This window comes from Ailuropoda melanoleuca, chromosome 6 (genome assembly GCF_002007445.2).
Source record: "Ailuropoda melanoleuca isolate Jingjing chromosome 6, ASM200744v2, whole genome shotgun sequence".
Classification (NCBI taxonomy): Eukaryota; Metazoa; Chordata; class Mammalia; order Carnivora; family Ursidae; genus Ailuropoda; species Ailuropoda melanoleuca.
In genome coordinates, this window is record NC_048223.1 from 107310563 (window position 1) to 107329252 (window position 18690).

Below are 18690 nucleotides of genomic sequence, written 5' to 3' on the forward strand. Positions count from 1 at the left end.
GTTAGTATTTAAAGTGTTAAACATGAACTTGCTATTATACAGCAAGTTCCCAGAAAAGAGAAATGGCACTCTTATTGCCAAGATTATTTTAGGATTAAATGGGACCATGTCAGTTTCTTTCTTAGACTCATTCACAACTTCTTGTGGGCTTATTCATAGAGTGTCAAGTTGAAGGTTTTTTTGTTTGTTTCTTTTAAAGATTTATTTGAGAGAGAGTGCAGAGCGAGAGATAGAGAGAGAGTGCACGAGCAGGGAAGAGGGGCAGAGGGAGAGGGAGGAGTAGGTTCCCTGTGGAGCTGGAAGCCTAATGCAGGACTCAATCCAGGACCCCGGGATCATGACCTGAGCCAAAGGCAGACACTAAAACGGCTGAGCCACCCAGGTGCCCCCAAGTTAAAGTTTTAAGTACAGTCTGCTATCTCTCAGTGCATTTTCCCAGCTTCAGCTCTTTCCCAACATGCTTCCTGAGCCCAAGCCACACTCAAGCCTACATGCCTTCTTTTTTCTTGTGTGGTTCATTCTTTCTGGGATATTCTTTCCTCCTGTCAAGCTTTTATTCATTCTTTAAAAATCAGCTTAGAATTCATGTTTCTCTGTGAAGTTGTCTCTTCCCTTTTTAGAGTAGTTACCTCATGTCATGACCAAGCTGGAGCTGGGACTGTAGGTCTTCTTGAAGCGAGGCAGTTCTTACTGTCACTGAGCTATGGTGTCCCTCGTTTGTGCTCACAATGTGAAGAATTTAAATGGTTTATTTTCTTGGATTGCACTATGTGCCTTTGCTTTCAAGGGAAAAGCGCTGTGTTACAACCCTCAACAAAACAAAAAATGGAGCAAGCCTTAGGAATAAAGAAGGGACACTGTATGACTGAGACTTAAAATCTTCCTAGCCCCAATGTGCCCATGTTTCAACAACAACAACAAAAAACCCTGTGTGTAGCCTTAACACCAACATTCAGAAATAATGTGGTTCCATGGCTGACTGAGCAGGTCCTCTGAGTTTCTCTCTTCAAAGGAACAGTTCTCAGGACTTGGGATTAGGAGACCACAGGAGGAAACTAGGTGAAGGGAAAAAAATTTCCCTGTATTAAGCAGGGTGGAAGCACAAGTCATTTATTTTGACTAGTAAATGGAATGTGACTTTATTTTGAACACCAACTTGATGAAACAGGACATATGGCCATTCTAAACTAAATGACTTAAAATCAAGAATCATAAGAATGACTCATGGAATCCACAATCTGAGTCAAAAAGTTGTACAATTAATTTATATAAAGAAATCTTCCTTTTTTTTGAGCACCTGCAGTCCTAGGAATCCTAATACTGAATGAAGTCAAATTGGTCATGGACACATCAGAGTCTGAAGGGATAGCAGAGATCATCCAATACAACCCCTCCTTTTTTCATGTAAATAAAAGTAGATATTTAGATTTTGCCAAGTTTACATGGGAGGTGATCAGCAGCTCTGGGCCTCTGGAGAGAGTCTGGTGTCTCTTGATACCATGCCATACCACCTGGATAAGAATCCCTAACGCCAATACCACTGATGTGGGCAACAACAGCTACATGAGGAACCAGGTCTCCACACGGCGACATTTACCCTCTTCTTCATTTCCTGACCCCAATGTCATCCCCTGAAAACAAGGAAAACCACATCTAAGCAAGGTGCTCTGAAGAGTCAACTTCATAGCCACAAACCTTTATTGAGTGTCTGCTGTGACACTGCATGGCTCTTTGCTAGAGAACCTCTACACAGGCCCCTGCCGTGTTGAGTCTGTAAATTATGCAAGTGGTTTCCTTTCTGTGGACTGTAAACACATGCACCACTTTTAGACCGATTATTCTCCATGACGCACACTGACAAATCTTGCTGAGCAGATCAGACTGAACATAAAATCGCCTCCAGGCAAAGGAGTGGGGTCATCTGGGAAAAGACCACAGCCCTCAAAGCCCCTAGAAATAGCAACTCTAAGGCAATGACGGGTTAGTCAGTGTCTAAGTGTTCTCGTGGCAGATACAGAAAGGAGTATGTGTCTAGAAAGCATTTTTAAAACATTCTAAATGTATGTCGATAGTATGGAGATAATTACTTAGCTAGAATTTATATATATCTCCCCAAACCCACTAAATGTTCTTACAGATACTGAATTAATGTTAAAAATTAATGCTAAAAATCTTTTTTTAAGCCTCCCGAGTAAATATCTTTGTAGTATATTAAGAAACTCACCCTGAGGAACGGTAAGAGCTGTCATTGTACATTCTTTAAGGAGGGATTAATGGCTTCTCAAAAGAAACTCCACAGACAGAAATTTCTATACACATACTTTTTTTTCTTTTAACACATCTAGAAATATCTCTAGCTTAATAGCAAGAAGAAATCTGTCCCCTGAGAAGATTATCTCGGTTTCTTATAATAAACCAGCCCAATGCCCACTTTATTTTATATTTACAGAATCTTTTACAGTTGGCATGAAACAAGCAATGTCCTAGTTAATTTAGCAACTTAAATTTGCAGCATGTTCCCTGGATCCAAAGCCGTATAAACAAGATTTAACCATATACAAGTACAACTAGAGATTGTGCTCTGTGTGTGTGCAAACTGAGAGATTTATAGACACAGATGGAAAAACAAAGAGAAACAAATTTCGGGTAATTTCAGCACTGAAAGGCAAGAAAATACATGAATGAATACTGATTTTATTCTATTTGGACCAAAGGAACTTGTTCACTAATCAGGTAAATGTGTTATCTGCCTTGAGTGGTAGAGAGGGATGCACACATGTTTTGATGCCTAGTAGTTTTTAATCATGGGACTTTATGAGTGTATGCAGGTGACTGTTTTATAGACAAAAAACCCCAAAACAAAACAGGAGCTTAGATTAAGTATGTCCTAGCTCTCAGTGCTGGAGTGACTATTAAGGGTCAAATAAATGTCGGGACTATAGATACATAACAAAACAATGTCTCCCCTCTGTTTTCCTTCACTCCAGAGGAGCCCTTAGATGACTACTGGTGATGGTATCTGCATTTTGCAAAGTGACTACTATCTGCTAGGCACTGGGTTACATGCTTTATATACAGTGCCGTATTTAAGTCAAACCCCAAGAGCAGATAGCAAAATTTTATAGATTAAGAGGTGAAGGCTCAAAGAAAGGAAGCCATTTGCTAAGATAACAGTAAATGGCAGAAGTCATTTAAAACCCTTACTTGTTTCATTCTAAAATACTTCTCTTTTTCACCAGACAAAACATCCCCATTATATTTCACTTCCTGCTGTGGCCTCCGTATCGGTCTCCTGGCTTTCCATGAACTGGCGTGGGGAAAGTATGAGGGCAAAGGGTGAAAAGAGGCAGGGAGCTTACAGTGGAGAACGTGGCCGAACTTGCTCACATGTGGTTCCATGGTGTGAACCTTAGAAATCAGACGCCACTGGACCAAGGACCAAGAACAGGTAGCACCAGCCACCAGGGGGAACACTTTGCACTCATTTCAGCTCTTATTCCACCTCTCTTTTCTAAGACCTACCCAAGGACTAAAACAAAAGGTGTGACTGTTCATGTCTATACAGTGAAGCTGATAAAAATTTTGGCGTCTCCCAAAAATAGTATTTCTGTCAGGCATAATAATAACCGATGCTAGACTTTTTCCATTCTGGTGAAGAAAGCAAATCTGTGAACACTGCTATATATACAGAGTAATAAGGTGACCGTAAAGGCAACCATAACCATTTATAAGGTGAGGTATTACAAAAAATAAAAGGAAAAGGAAGGTTTATCTGCATGCTTTGAACCAAACTCTCAGGAGATGCTCCTGGGAGATTCGCTTGTTAAACTTCACCGACAAGGGGCAGTCGTACAATAGACCCTTTCAAAAGTTCAAGTTCTGATGCATGTTGGCATATGGGCTCTGCTGGAAGGGGTGTGGTGAAGCAAGAGAGGCGCCTGGGGAGTACAACTGACGGATGCTATCATTCGCAGGCTGACCTTGCCCTGTGATTCCTCTGTACTTCATCCCGGCCTGATGCCAATATGGGATCCGTTCTGACAGAGCACAGGATGGCCACGGATGGCTAGAGCTGACAGGGGAGAGACTGAGGGTGCATGGTGACTCCTAAGTCTATCATGGACTTTCAGGCACTGGCGTAAGGTGACCCTTTCAGCTTGATCATCTCTTACTCCTTTCGCCTGAAGGGACCTTCCTTACTTTGTTACTTTGGGAAATCCCACTCAGCTTTCCCTTAGAGAATCTATTGGCATTTGTGTTTTAAAGGAGGACGGCAGTTAATACAAATGAATCTGTAATGTGTGGGACTCCTGGCAGTCTGTGGACCAGAAGCTAGTGTTTTAATCCTTCTGGGGAAATATTTGGTGTGCCTGGATCCTCAGGTCTAAGAAGTAAGCAGTTGGCTGGGTGGGATTTGCTTTACAAGTTAGCAGAAACACTTCTAATTGCCAAAAGAGAATCCAATTATCTTTGTGTGTTTTTATAACAATTATTATGGTATGAGGATGTTGATTGCAACATTGTTAATAACAGCAGAAAACAGAAAATAACCCAAATGTCCACTATGGGATGACGAAGCAATACCAGGAGTTTTAATACTCTCAAATTAAAAGAAACTAGATGGAAGATAGTCCTATACACTCTGTCTTAGAAAGTTGTTTAAGATACATTTCTGAATGAAATGCAAAATAGGAAAATAATATATCTAGTAGGAAATAACATGTAAGAACAACCTCCCAAATTAATTTTGTATGTTTTTTCTTGGCATAATTATTTGCTGGCAAATGCAAAGTGTCTGGAAGCATGCATACCGAAGAGATCACAGTTGTGCAGGGAAAGGGGGCAGGATATGGGTGATGATCTAAATCGGTTTTTTAAAACAGAAAACATATGTATATACTTCTTCCGTAAGTAAATATTTTTCAGTGAAAAGCTAAATGTTTGATGGCAGCAGTAGAGTGGCTACAACATTAAATACTGAGTCTGCTCGAGAAATGCCACTGAGTCCACACATGGCCAGTGGGGCTTCTGGGGTGAAGGGCTGGAGGGACACTGCGTTCTTTTTCAATTTCATCTATACTTTACCTCTTGCCAACTTTTCAGTTGGCTACAGACACAGTAAACAGGAATTTGATGGGATGGGGCCTTCTTTGAAGATGATTTCAGGCACCTGTACCAGCTAAAGNGACACTGCGTTCTTTTTCAATTTCATCTATACTTTACCTCTTGCCAACTTTTCAGTTGGCTACACACAGTAAACAGGAATTTGATGGGATGGGGCCTTCTTTGAAGATGATTTCAGGCACCTGTACCAGCTAAAGGTCTTCTTGTTCTTAATGCAGAATGTAAGGGGAGGCAATATGCTGATCAGTGGGGTAACTATTCATACTCTTCCCCCCACCTTTAGCCCACAGGGCCCTGTCAGGGTGATCACTCCTCCACCGGTGAGCAACTGGCTTTTGAGAGCAAGGCACTTACCCTACCTGCTCATGGCTGGAATTGATCATAACTCTTCTTTACACAAGCTCGCTCACTGAGGTGGATGCTTTTCTGGAAAAAGTCTGAATGGAATGGATGAAACCAGTAGATGTGGTAACTTAACAAAAGGTTTTTTGGGTCAGACGCTATTATGTAATACCCACTTATATGAACAAGTCTCCAAGAGGGGAGGTGAGACCTAGGGAATAATGCCTGTGATTCCGTGATTAATAAACTTCACTCATTGACAAACATTTATATACGTGGACACTTACTGCTGAATCACATTTTTAACTGAAATTTTAATTTTATAGGGCATAGATGAAAAATCCCATTGCATAGATTACTTATTAGGTTTAATCATTTTTGATATTTTATTTTATAGAAGTCAGGGTTTACTTGAATTTCACATATGAAGTTTACCAAAGGAATGGGGAAACCTGTTTAAGGGTAGCCTATAATGTGTGTGTGTGTATTCTCAATTTGCTGAAGAGGGTCACTGCCTACACTCTGCCTTCTTCCAGTGACTTGAGCCGCATGTAGAATAATTTAGACCTCTCTGTACTGGGACCTCCCCTCATCAATACCAGAGAGAAAATGATATAACTTCCTTGACTGACTGAATTAGTGAGAAAAAAAAATGAACTCAGAAACTAGCATTACGGGGTTCCCACTGCCCTTTACAATGTCTAAACATGCTGGTGCGTGCAAGTAATAAAACAGTTCTCTGGCGCTCCTTCACCATTGAATGTACTCATTTCAGCAGCCCTCTTTCAGGTGTTCCCACAGTGCTGCACGCTGAAGGCCTCACCAACCCACTGCTGTAAAAATGTCATTTGTACTTTCCTCGGGTTCTATGTTATGGTGCAAATAAATCACAGCTTATTCCTATATTCAAAAGTTCTAGGAATCCCTAACCTCAGAGATAAGAACATTTGAGGGTACAAGTCTGCGCTGTTTCCCTCCTTTAGAAGAGCAGTAATGCTATTACGGTAATTGTTTTCTTCATTAAAAAAACTTTTTAAGCATTTCAAATACAGAAGCACACAAATGGAAATGTGGACATCCTCACCTCTGCCCTGCAGCTGTCATGTGAAATGAGAAGAGCAATTTTCAAGTGGGACAGGCCTGCTGGTAAGGCCTCCCCCTCCCCCCTTCCTTCCTTAGTTCCTCTCTTTTTCATGTTTTAAGATCAGGATTTTCAAATATGCACAAATGAAAGAAAAGAGTATAATAAATACCTCTGCCCCCCATTAATTCATTTTCAAACATTTTTGATACCTGCTTTTTTTTAACATTTTGAAACAAATGTCACACATCATGTATCTTTAAAAGATAAGGTTTTGGGGAGCCTGGGTGGCTCAGTCAGTTAAGTGTCTGCCTTCAGCTCAGGTCATGATTCCAGAGTCCTGGGATGGAGTCCTGCCTAGGGCTCCCTGCTCAGCGGGGAGCCTGCTTCTCCCTCTGACTGCTCTGTCTGCTGCTCCCCCTGCTTGTGCTCTCTCTCTCTCTGACAAATAAATAAATAAATAAAAGATGAGGTTTCTTTTCTTTTCTTTTTTTTTTTTAGCCAAACCAAAATACCATTATCACACCCAAATATATATAACTATATTTGGTTAATATAATACAAATAGTTATTATTTAGATATAACCTAATATCACCTGTGATAGTTAAGTTTATGTGTCAATTTGACTCAGCCATGGGTGCTCAGGTATTCGGTCAAACATTGTTCAGCGTGATTCTGTGAGGGTTGTTACTGATGAGCTTAGCATTCAAAATAGTAGATAGAGTAAAGCAGATTGCTCTCCCAGGGTGGGTGGGCCTTGTCCAGTACGCTGAATGCCTCAATAGCAGAAAAGGCTTACCCTTTCCTGAGCAAGAGGGAATTCTTTCTGCCTGACTATCTTCAAACTGGAAATTTGCCTTTCTTCTGCCTTCACACTCATGCTGAAACACTGGCTCCTCCTGGGTTTTGAGCCTTCTGGCCTTTAGACAGACCTACACCATCAGCTTTCCTGGTTCTCCTGCCTTCAGACTTGGACTAGAAACAAACCATCAGCTCTCCTTGGTGTCCAGCTTGCCAAGTCCCTTTGCAGATCTTGGGAACTGGACTTGCCACTTCCATAATCATGTGATCCAATTTCTTATAATGAATCTATATATCTATATATATATTATATCTCTTTATCTATATGATCTCCTATTGGTTCTCTTTCTCTGGGGATCCCTGATTAATACATCACCTAATCACCACACTATATTCCATTTCTCCAAATGGCTCAAAGATGTCTTTTTACATACTGTTTGAATTGAGTTCCACATAATATTTTTAAAGTCTATAAACATCAACCCCACTTATGGAAAAGTCACAAAATGTTTTCTCTTTTATGGTATTTCTTAAATAATATTGGATAAGCTCTACAACACAAAACATTAAACACAAACTTTTAGAATCTGATTCCATATGTATAAAGATCAGAATGCATGCCCTAAACATATCAAGACTGGACAGAGGAAGAAAATGAAACATGTTTCAACTAACAGCAGTGTGCTCTTGAAAAGTCAGTGAGCTTCTTTGTTCGCTAGGAAATGCACCCATGAAATATTTACTTGGCCCTCTTCACAGAGCTGCAGTAAGGGGGAAAGGTAGCTTCACAGAAATAGTTCTGAAATAAAGTATCAAAAAGTGAAGGAATTTATGGATTATCATCATCATTTTCATCCAAGGAACCTGTTTTGTGTCTTTATTTGCAACTGAGGTCTTATTCTCAGATGAAAATTGCACTATTAATACAAATCTGTGCTGCATTACTAACACGAACAAAAACAAACACATCGTGCTGTAATGAAAAAGGCCCGGTCTTCAATCAGACATAATTCTGTAAGTTTAACACCGGCTCTAAAACAGCAGAGGTCAACCACCTCAGACACTCACCCAGTACTGTTGAGATAACTCTGTCCTAAGCTGCAGTCCTTTGACAGGGAAGACGGATTGAACCAAAATGCTGGCAGACACTGACCATTGCTGTGTCGCTCATACCCATAGTCGCTGTGGGGGAAAGAGCCAAGAGAGACCTTTCAGTAGATGGCAAAATTACTGAGAACAGTTTCGTGGTAGCGCACAGTCAACTTCTACTCTAGCCAATTAGTCAAAAAACAAGAACTCACTGAATCAATACCTTTCCAAAAAATGGAACTGTTTTTTCCCTCTGTGGAGGATCTATCAATTAATTACCCACGACAATATCCTACAAAACCCATTTCCAGAAAAGCTGACTTGAAAGCAACAGAGAAGCCTGTGTAGAGACGGAGGCTTCATGACTAATAATTCCAAGTAAAACGGCTTTAAACTGAGCGAGTGGATTATGTTCTCATGAGGAGAACACATAATACTGATGGTGGTTGGGCCCCCAAGAAAGCTGCAGTCAGAAAACTGGCAACAGTGGGAGCTCAAGCCTCGGTGTACACATCACTGAAGCAAACCCAGCCACATGTGGCACAATGCTCATTACTGCTGATGCCTTTGGGGTGCTCTTCCAAGACATCTGGATCTACCAAGCAGAGCTGAGCCAGGTCTCTCTGTGCACACTCCATATGCTTCAAAGTCACAGCAGAAAAGGAAATGTCCTTCAGGGGTGTCATGAGCACTCCCCCAAGGAAAAGTTTTGTCCGAGTCAGTTAGCATTGTCAGTTGGGTCTAACTGCTTTAAATCCTCTCTGTAGTTTGGAAAGAGTCAAAGACTTTTCTCTCCATCTCCTCTCTTCCTTGCCTCCAGGGGCCTCTGCATGGCCTGATATTCTTGGCTTCTGGAGGATGAACTTGGGCACAGAGGATGACAACAAATTGTACCCCCACATGCACAGACAAATCGCAGACAGTAACCAGCAAGCATTAGTATGATTTGGCCCATCTGTGTACTGGAGGTGAGATGCTGGCACACAAGGGGTGGGAAGGGAGAAACAGGCTTAGCCAAGGGGCCTGTCACCAGGCAGCTGGCACTTAGAATTCTGCACAGATCAGCTGGATTTGGTGCTGGTTCAACATAGCATGGATAGGAAGACTTCAGAAATGCTGCCTATAGGACACCCGGTGTTCATTTCAGGGAATTACTTTATAAATGCTGAAGAATGGCAGTCAAGGTCATCTGAGGGACTGTCCAGGGGACACCCAAGCTGAGAGGGAACATTTAGTGACAACCATCTTTTCTTACACTGCAGTCTAGTGAAATCACAAAAGCTCTAGCTACTGGTAGAGACTCAACAAGGTCATGGTGAGTATTCCAAAATATTTTTAGAAATTATGCAGTAAACAAAAATCCCATTTGACCAGAAAACCTTAAAATGGCCTCATTTATGATTCATTATCCACTTCTCAGAATACATTTCTGTTAGTGGTATGAGTAGCAGATTCCAATCACAAATGAACATAAGAATTGGGCCAAGTCTGTAGGGGAGTAAGAGATAAGGAAAAGGAGAAGCCTAATTGCCTTCCTTACCCTGTGTTCCTTTAACTCTACACTAGCTGAACACTGAGAAAGAAACACAACACATGACAATGACAACAACAAAAAAACAACTTATTTTGGAACCTTGTAGAAAAGATGCCCCCCAAAAACAGTATTTTCAGGAAAAATCAGGGACTCAGGACATCTCATCTCACTTTTTCTTTTTTCTTTTCTACCAGAATAAATTTGCTCTTTATGAAAGGAAGACTACGTGGTAAGCCTGAAGTTAAATGACTAAGATAAAATGTTAACTTCCTTACAAACCCTCCTTGCATAGAGGGGATAGAGGAGAAGCAGTCAGAAAGAGGGATGGAATGAAGGACTTTAAAATTCCATGGAAGTTTTCCCTGTGACTGCATTTCAGGGTGTCAATCCTGAAAGGTAGGGTGGGGATAGGATACTTTTATCATTGTTAATAATGGTGCACTGGCTAAAACATAAGTTACAGCTGGGAAGGCCCCTGAAGAATTCCTTGTGAGCTCCAATGTAACTGAAGTTCTGTTGACCTCTGGCTAAGCCCAAGAGATACAGCACTGGCTCTTGGCTTGCCTTGTCTACCAACAAGAGGGGAATAGCCTTGGGTTATCAGACTGAGGGCTGGTGGCCAATTCCGGCAGGCTGGCACAGGACTATTTATTCAGAGAATGTCTCCAGAGGTCTACCATGAGAGAAGACTTACTTTCTCTAAGCTATATGATGTGTACACACACAGTATCTCAGCCCAGTCACTGATATTTTGATGATCAGATAAGGGATCTGTGACAGCTATACAGGCAGATATCCAGTATTAAAGGAATGACTTTTGTTTCTTATGTGGGTCAAGTTTCAATCACTTAACATTGACATATATATTCAGCAATTTCTTTCTCTAAACCAAAACATATACATAAATTTAAAGAAAAAGGAAGAAAAGAAGAAAAAAGGTATTAAATGAGATGGATATGATTCAGGGAGTTACCACCTACTCATCCTCAATCATTTCCAACCTCGCCTGAAGGCCAAACCCTGACCTAGAACAGAGCAAGGGCAGCACTGACCCCACAGGCTAGCTTTCCACTTACCAAACGCTTTGAAAAGAATGCTATGGCGCTCAAACATCTCAGTCCTTTCCAGTTTATCCTAGCTTAATCCTAGAAGAGGGAGAAGTCTTCGGTACCACCAGGTCCACAGAACCATAGATTGCCAACACCACTGAATCAATCCTTGCATTTTAGTCAGAAAAGTCTTCCTCACCTTGCACAAGCAATCGTTAGCTAGCTANACTTTATAAATGCTGAAGAATGGCAGTCAAGGTCATCTGAGGGACTGTCCAGGGGACACCCAAGCTGAGAGGGAACATTTAGTGACAACCATCTTTTCTTACACTGCAGTCTAGTGAAATCACAAAAGCTCTAGCTACTGGTAGAGACTCAACAAGGTCATGGTGAGTATTCCAAAATATTTTTAGAAATTATGCAGTAAACAAAAATCCCATTTGACCAGAAAACCTTAAAATGGCCTCATTTATGATTCATTATCCACTTCTCAGAATACATTTCTGTTAGTGGTATGAGTAGCAGATTCCAATCACAAATGAACATAAGAATTGGGCCAAGTCTGTAGGGGAGTAAGAGATAAGGAAAAGGAGAAGCCTAATTGCCTTCCTTACCCTGTGTTCCTTTAACTCTACACTAGCTTAACACTGAAAAAGAAACACAACACATGACAATGACAACAACAAAAAAACAACTTATTTTGGAACCTTGTAGAAAAGATGCCCCCCAAAAACAGTATTTTCAGGAAAAATCAGGGACTCAGGACATCTCATCTCACTTTTTCTTTTTTCTTTTCTACCAGAATAAATTTGCTCTTTATGAAAGGAAGACTACGTGGTAAGCCTGAAGTTAAATGACTAAGATAAAATGTTAACTTCCTTACAAACCCTCCTTGCATAGAGGGGATAGAGGAGAAGCAGTCAGAAAGAGGGACGGAATGAAGGACTTTAAAATTCCATGGAAGTTTTCCCTGTGACTGCATTTCAGGGTGTCAATCCTGAAAGGTAGGGTGGGGATAGGATACTTTTATCATTGTTAATAATGGTGCACTGGCTAAAACATAAGTTACAGCTGGGAAGGCCCCTGAAGAATTCCTTGTGAGCTCCAATGTAACTGAAGTTCTGTTGACCTCTGGCTAAGCCCAAGAGATACAGCACTGGCTCTTGGCTTGCCTTGTCTACCAACAAGAGGGGAATAGCCTTGGGTTATCAGACTGAGGGCTGGTGGCCAATTCCGGCAGGCTGGCACAGGACTATTTATTCAGAGAATGTCTCCAGAGGTCTACCATGAGAGAAGACTTACTTTCTCTAAGCTATATGATGTGTACACACACAGTATCTCAGCCCAGTCACTGATATTTTGATGATCAGATAAGGGATCTGTGACAGCTATACAGGCAGATATCCAGTATTAAAGGAATGACTTTTGTTTCTTATGTGGGTCAAGTTTCAATCACTTAACATTGACATATATATTCAGCAATTTCTTTCTCTAAACCAAAACATATACATAAATTTAAAGAAAAAGGAAGAAAAGAAGAAAAAAGGTATTAAATGAGATGGATATGATTCAGGGAGTTACCACCTACTCATCCTCAATCATTTCCAACCTCGCCTGAAGGCCAAACCCTGACCTAGAACAGAGCAAGGGCAGCACTGACCCCACAGGCTAGCTTTCCACTTACCAAACGCTTTGAAAAGAATGCTATGGCGCTCAAACATCTCAGTCCTTTCCAGTTTATCCTAGCTTAATCCTAGAAGAGGGAGAAGTCTTCGGTACCACCAGGTCCACAGAACCATAGATTGCCAACACCACTGAATCAATCCTTGCATTTTAGTCAGAAAAGTCTTCCTCACCTTGCACAAGCAATCGTTAGCTAGCTAGCCGCTGACTGAAAACTTCCAGGGACAGCAAATCTACTGCCTTATAAGGTCATTGTTCTACTAAGAACCCAGAATCTAGAAAGTCTTTACCTTAAGCACAAATATATTTGCCGTCTGAAAAGTCAATTTATTGTTTTCAGTGTTGTTGTCTGAAGCAACTAGGGGTGGATGTGGTCTCTTTTTTTGTCCTGAGATCTATCATATATGTGAAGCTAATTATCAGCCATCTTGTGAATCCTCTTTCAGTCCAAAAAAACTCCTAGTTTTTCCATATACACAGGCACGTAGCTAATAAACCATGTAGTTATCAAGAGGTAATTTCATAAGAATATGAAGCCTGTGACAGCATTTGTATATGCTATTATTTCAAATCTCGGCTTTCATTAAGACCCATGTGGATTTGATTTACAGAATGACTCCACAGTGTGTGACAGCACAAGCTTACCAGTCAAAATCGGCCTCTGTGCAGACACAGGGTTCAGATTCCATAGCTCCTGCATATTTTCCTTGCATACACTTACGCTCTGATTTTCGCTTCTTATATATCCTTTTTGCTCCCATGATACATGCTTCCCCCTGTAAGGACACAAGGATCTCATGCAGTTGGGTACATAGCTTGGACCTTCCCTGCTCCATATCAAGACACCTGGGGAGATGTTCCCAAGCCTTAGTGTCATCTGGACACAGGCAGCCTGACTTTTGCTAACGGCATTTTCTTTTTGATGTCTAGAATCCTAGTGTAGAATGCAACTATAAAGACAATTCTTTTTTTTTTTTAATTTATTTATTTATTTATTCATTCAACAGAGATAGAGACAGCCAGCGAGAGAGGGAACACAAGCAGGGGGAGTGGGAATGGAAGAAGCAGGCTCATAGCAGAGAGCCTGATGTGGGGCTTGATCCCATAACGCTAGGATCACGCCCTGAGCCAAAGGCAGACACTTAACCGCTGTGCCACCCAGGCGCCCTATAAAGACAATTCTAAGAAGCATGGAGGGTATGTCAAAAAAACGTCCTTAACTCCTCATGTATTCAGCAAACCTTTGCTTGGCAAGGTATGAGGCACCATGCTATGAGGGACACACAGACAACATAGACTTGACCTATAACAAATGTATTGCCAACAAATCTATGGTAATTAAGTTCAATTCTTCTATAATAAAAGATTTATGCACGTGGTCATTTATGAGCATATGAAAGAAGAGTATTGCTAAGAAATATAAAGATCCNTATCTCATTATATCCTAGTACAATAAAAAAAGAAATTACTTCACAACAAGCCATAAATGTTGAGTTTGTTCACTGCTGTGGAACACAAAACATGTAAAAAAGCAGTTGATGTAGCTTTCAATGTAGCCAGAGAGGTAAACTGTGGCTGTGAGAACCCCGATTCCTACACTTGCAGGACCCCCCGTGCCTTGCACCAAGACCTCCCCCTCAGCCCAGCCCCTCCTACCTGGCTGTGCAGCTGCCAGGGTCTGTAGTCCTCCTCGGCACACCGTCGGTCGAAAATGGACTTGTAGTCCACTTTGACCAGCTGCCATTCAGAGCGGTGGCTGAAGTGTCCAAACACGCTACAGAGTTCATAAANGCATCTATATATAAATATATTCCAGCTGACCCTTGAACAACACAGGAGTTAGAGGTACTGACCCTCTCACATAGTCAAAAATCCATGTATAACTTTTGACTTCCCAAAAATTTAACCACTAATAGCTTATTTCTGACCAGAAGCCTTACTGATAACATAAATAATNAGAGAAAAATAATCACAACGGTAGCAAGTGCAGTAGCTATCCTGTGCTGGGTGTTTACCATTAGCTTAGCATAATGCTAAACACATTACATTAAGCAGATCACTTAGTCCTCAAAACACAGTGACGAGCAGGGTNCTAAGAAAATCATCATGAAGATAAAATACATTTACAGCACTGGACTGTACTTATTGAAAAAAAATCTGCATGTAAGTGGACCCGTGCAGTTCAAGGCCATGTTGTTCAAGGGTCCGGTGTACTTAGTCTAGGTTTAGGGATAGGATGTGTCACTGCCTGAATATGGTGATGGCTGTGCAGGGGGAACCTCTACTATGTCTTTGGAGGGACCTGCAGAATGACTTCCACCTTGGGAAATCAGAGGAGAGATGCTTGCAGCTTAGCATTCTGATAGAAGCTGATTGGTTAAGGAGCCAGAAGGAAGGAAAGCTTCCTATTAATAATTCTGCACCCTTGTACCGTGAGTACCTTGGAAGGAGGCAAGAAGTACCACCTAATCCCAGGATATCACAGGGTGACAAGGAAGGATTTTACTGGCACGGCTCCCTGAGGGTAATTTTATTATTTTATATCTCTGTTTGCATTGCTAGATAAAACTGGAGAGCCCTTCCTCACCCCTGCCCCTACCCTGCACCCACACGACACGCTCAAATAAGTTGTTTGGATCTGGGTGCTGAGTTGGTATTTCATTTTGAGTTGTAAGTCTAAGCCAAGCACATTTGAATTTTATCTCATTATATCCTAGTACAATAAAAAAAGAAATTACTTCACAACAAGCCATAAATGTTGAGTTTGTTCACTGCTGTGGAACACAAAACATGTAAAAAAGCAGTTGATGTAGCTTTCAATGTAGCCAGAGAGGTAAACTGTGGCTGTGAGGACCCCGATTCCTACACTTGCAGGACCCCCCGTGCCTTGCACCAAGACCTCCCCCTCAGCCCAGCCCCTCCTACCTGGCTGTGCAGCTGCCAGGGTCTGTAGTCCTCCTCGGCACACCGTCGGTCGAAAATGGACTTGTAGTCCACTTTGACCAGCTGCCATTCAGAGCGGTGGCTGAAGTGTCCAAACACGCTACAGAGTTCATAAAGAGAAAAATAATCACAACGGTAGCAAGTGCAGTAGCTAGCCTGTGCTGGGTGTTTACCATGAGCTTAGCATAATGCTAAACACATTACATTAAGCAGATCACTTAGTCCTCAAAACACAGTGACGAGCAGGGTTACTATTATTGACTCCATATCACCCATGAGTCATTTGAGCCTCAGTGTCGCTAACATGCAAAAAACCAAAGCCAAACCACTAGGAACTGGTCGAGTCAGAACCCAGAACCCAGAACCCAGGTAGAATCTGAGGAAAAACCCACTTCTGAATGTTGTACGACAAGAATGGCTGACAAGAAAGAAAAAGAAATTAAGAAAACAATCACAAGTGCTGCCTTCCATGGAGTCCAGGACTACACATCTAGGTTCTCTTGCTAAGGCCCGTGTTTCCCACGGTTTCTGTGCTATTTCACTCCTCCCCCACCAGTCCCTGGGGAGAGGGGGGCAGGACGGCCTGGTAGTGAGAACTGTGTCTGCACCCTGCATTCTCTCCTCACTCAGACAAACTCCGGAATCTAATGAGGTGTTTGAGTCACCAGTCACAGCCATCTGTGGAGAAAAGCCACAAAGTAGCCTTTCCAGTCAGCTCTTTTTCATCTGCGTTCTGCAAATATGAAAACTGAATAAGGACATATTATGGAACAAATTGCTAATCTGGCTATGTGTTTGGTGGGCAAAAGTGCAGCTATTAGGCATATTAAATTTTTGTTCATCTTTTCTATCATTAAAAGAAGGGAAGAAAAAATTAGAAAAAAACTAGAAATAGTACCAACTACTCACTATGATTTTTAAATTTTCATTGATGACAGGGTTGACTACTTTAGAACCTTATCTCTGTTCTCCATGTCCAATTTTCCAGGGGAAGAAAAAAAAAAAACCCTCACAGTTTCATATTTCAAATTCAAAGCTCATGTTTTGAAACCCTTAAGCTGGCAACTCATTAATCAAGTCTTTCACAAATTAATGATCATCACTTTCCAGACAAGAATGAGTGCAAATACAATTTCACAAGAACAGATTGTTCTCACGATTTTTCTAATATAGTCTCACAAGTGGGTTAGGTAAAGAGCCAGGGAAAAAGNTCTTTTCTATCATTAAAAGAAGGGAAGAAAAAATTAGAAAAAAATTAGAAATAGTACCAACTACTCACTATGATTTTTAAATTTTCATTGATGACAGGGTTGACTACTTTAAAACCTTCTCTCTGTTCTCCATGTCCAATTTTCCAGGGGAAGAAAAAAAAAAACCCTCACAGTTTCATATTTCAAATTCAAAGCTCATGTTTTGAAACCCTTAAGCTGGCAACTCATTAATCAAGTCTTTCACAAATTAATGATCATCACTTTCCAGACAAGAATGAGTGCAAATACAATTTCACAAGAACAGATTGTTCTCACGATTTTTCTAATATAGTCTCACAAGTGGGTTAGGTAAAGAGCCAGGGAAAAAGAAAGACCTTTGTGGGGTTTTGATCAAGCTCTGTGTTCTGCCTTAAAGTGAAATCATTCTTATATGTCCGTGGTTTTCTGTATATTGAGTTTATTATTAAAGTTTTAAATTTACAGTTTTATTTTCTATTGACATAATCACTTCCNGCCTATAACAAATGTATTGCCAACAAATCTATGGTAATTAAGTTCAATTCTTCTATAATAAAAGATTTATGTACGTGGTCATTTATGAGCATATGAAAGAAGAGTATTGCTAAGAAATATAAAGATCCATTTTGCCTCAATTTANCAATTTTCATAAGCCCATTCAGTGTAAGAAGAAACAAGCTGTGCACTTTTGCTGCCAGCCCTCAGTGTGGGTGTCCTAATTAGTAAAGAGCCAAGAACATGGCCACCCACATTTTTCTTTCCCCTTTGCTGAGTAACCATGAAGTCGGATGTGCTGACCCTGCTGGCAATTTCAAATCTAACAGTAGCAAAGTGAATAGGCTTTGCTAAAAACAGTATGTTTCTGGGGGCACCTGGGTAGCTCAGTCTATTAGGTGTTCGAATCTTGGTTTCGACTCAAGTTGAGATCTCAGGGTTGCAAGATCGAGCCCCACATGGGGCTCCGCTCATGGCATGGAGTCTGCTTGAGATTCTCTCCCTCTGCCCCTCCCCTTGCTCATGCTTTCTCACTCTCTCAAATAAATGAACAGATAAAATCTTTGAAAAGAAAACAAAATACAACATGTGTCTGGATTTATAATAAGACTAGAACATCATACTTTTCCACTTACGTCATGATTAGAGTCTCTTCCCCAGGCTCACCCAGAACCCCATCCACAAAAAGTGGAATAGATGTGAAACTGTATTTGCTCCAAGATCTCCCTTCATCAAAACTCAACCTAATGAAAGAAAAAATAACAGGCATTAGCTATCAAAAGAAAAAAAAAAAAGTCCTTTCAGAGGAAAGATCCTACCAGCCAGGAGAGAATACATTTTAGAAGTACCCGGGGCACTGTCAAAGTGAGCCTTTTATATGAATAAGCATTCTTAATTACATCAGACGGTAGGAATACAGTTAGCCAAGCGATCTGGGACCCAGATGTGTTATAACAGCCATAAGGGGAGAGCTGCATNTTAGCCAAGCGATCTGGGACCCAGATGTGTTATAACAGCCATAAGGGGAGAGCTGCATGAAATGGGAATAATAAGAAGTCTTTGACAGAATTTTTTTTTAATTTGGATATTTTATTAGATCTTAGATCTTAATGTGATCCTCTCCAAAACCTCACTACAATCTAGCAGCAAGCCTGACTGGTGATTCTGAAGAGCAATGGCCTTCTGAGACCTACTTAGATGGACTCGAACCAGCTGCCTCTAAGTGAGCAAATCCTGGCGGCTTCCTTCCTACCCTGTTACAAATCCTAGCTGACTCATTGAGGGAGGGGGTTCAGAGGGACTGGTTCTTGAGAGTAAGA

General features: G+C 41.1%; 1 protein-coding gene across 1 annotated transcript in view; it reads right to left on the reverse strand.

The window, feature by feature from the left end:
- SORCS1 (sortilin related VPS10 domain containing receptor 1) overlaps positions 1-18690 on the reverse strand; it is a 518641-nt gene that overhangs the window by 72623 nt on the left and 427328 nt on the right. Inside the window, 4 exon segments of the mRNA XM_034663251.1 lie at positions 8418-8531; positions 13350-13480; positions 15630-15747; positions 18007-18114. Coding sequence (XP_034519142.1) covers positions 8418-8531; positions 13350-13480; positions 15630-15747; positions 18007-18114 — 471 coding nt within the window.